Source organism: Cariama cristata, unplaced genomic scaffold (genome assembly GCF_000690535.1).
Source record: "Cariama cristata isolate BGI_N322 unplaced genomic scaffold, ASM69053v1 scaffold12462, whole genome shotgun sequence".
Lineage (NCBI taxonomy): Eukaryota > Metazoa > Chordata > Aves > Cariamiformes > Cariamidae > Cariama > Cariama cristata.
In genome coordinates, this window is record NW_009605534.1 from 5,374 (window position 1) to 6,352 (window position 979).

Below are 979 nucleotides of genomic sequence, written 5' to 3' on the forward strand. Positions count from 1 at the left end.
AGCCATTCTGGTCACTGGCTTCTAAAAAGGGGATCATTCTGGCAAAATTCAAAGCAAACCTCAGCACCCAACCAGCTAAAGCACAGGGACAAAGATCAAAAAGTCTATTCAAAATCAGGAGAGCAGAAGGGGACAGTCTCACTGACAGCTCTCCCCCAGCACTTGGTAGTGTTTACACATTATGTTACGAATGATAAACGCCTGGAGGTCACGGAGAGTTTGCGCTTTCCCCCAGTTTGCCAAGGATGTGCGTGACCAGTTTCTGCAGGGCTTCAGCCCGGACCACCGAGACGCGCAGCACTTCCTCATGGTTGGCTTTCTCTTGACTGTTGTAGCTCATTACCACTTTGTTGGTGATGAGGGAGATCCCAAGGACTCGGAGGCCGCAATGCCTGGCTACAATTACTTCTGGGACAGTGCTCATGCCTACAGTAGGAGAGGAAAGGACCAGGATGAGTCAGGATTTACACCAAAACAAAGTCTCTCCAAGGCTCCAAACCACAATCCCACCTTCAGCACATGACCTTGTTTTATTCCCCCACAGCTCTCTCTTCCTAAGCTATGTAATAGTTAAAGGCTGCGATACTTGTACAGCTGTAATAACTGTAGCACTAGTTCCAGCCCTGCTCAGCACAATAAACCTCCCACATTCGATCCCTGCATGCTACGTCTCTCTCCAAGACATGTCAGACTGCTTGCAGCTTTGCTAAGAGTAGTACTGATGTGCTGTGTCATTTGGCTCTTCTCTTCCTCGGCTAAAAAAGCTATCGCAAAGAAAAATGGCTTTGTGGGAAGCTTAGCTTCTTTCCTCACACACAATGAATCTGCAGATATTAATGAACAGACTTCCACGAGCCAGGGGTCAAGCTGGAGGCATCATAAGGATCATGATGCTTACCTTCCCCATACGCAGTTGGGAAGGTATCCATAATTACCATCTCTAAACAATCAGGACTTTTATGGAGGGCTGCTTTGTAGG

At 47.6% G+C, this 979-nt stretch overlaps 1 protein-coding gene across 1 annotated transcript in view; it reads right to left on the reverse strand.

Annotated features, from left to right (window-relative positions):
- Positions 1 to 208: 208 nt before the first annotated feature.
- The window catches only part of PNP (purine nucleoside phosphorylase), a 15,002-nt gene continuing 14,231 nt past the window's right edge, over positions 209 to 979 (reverse strand). The window contains exon 6 of the mRNA XM_009695994.1: positions 209 to 426. Coding sequence (XP_009694296.1) covers positions 209 to 426 — 218 coding nt within the window. The remainder of the gene's footprint in view (positions 427 to 979) is intronic.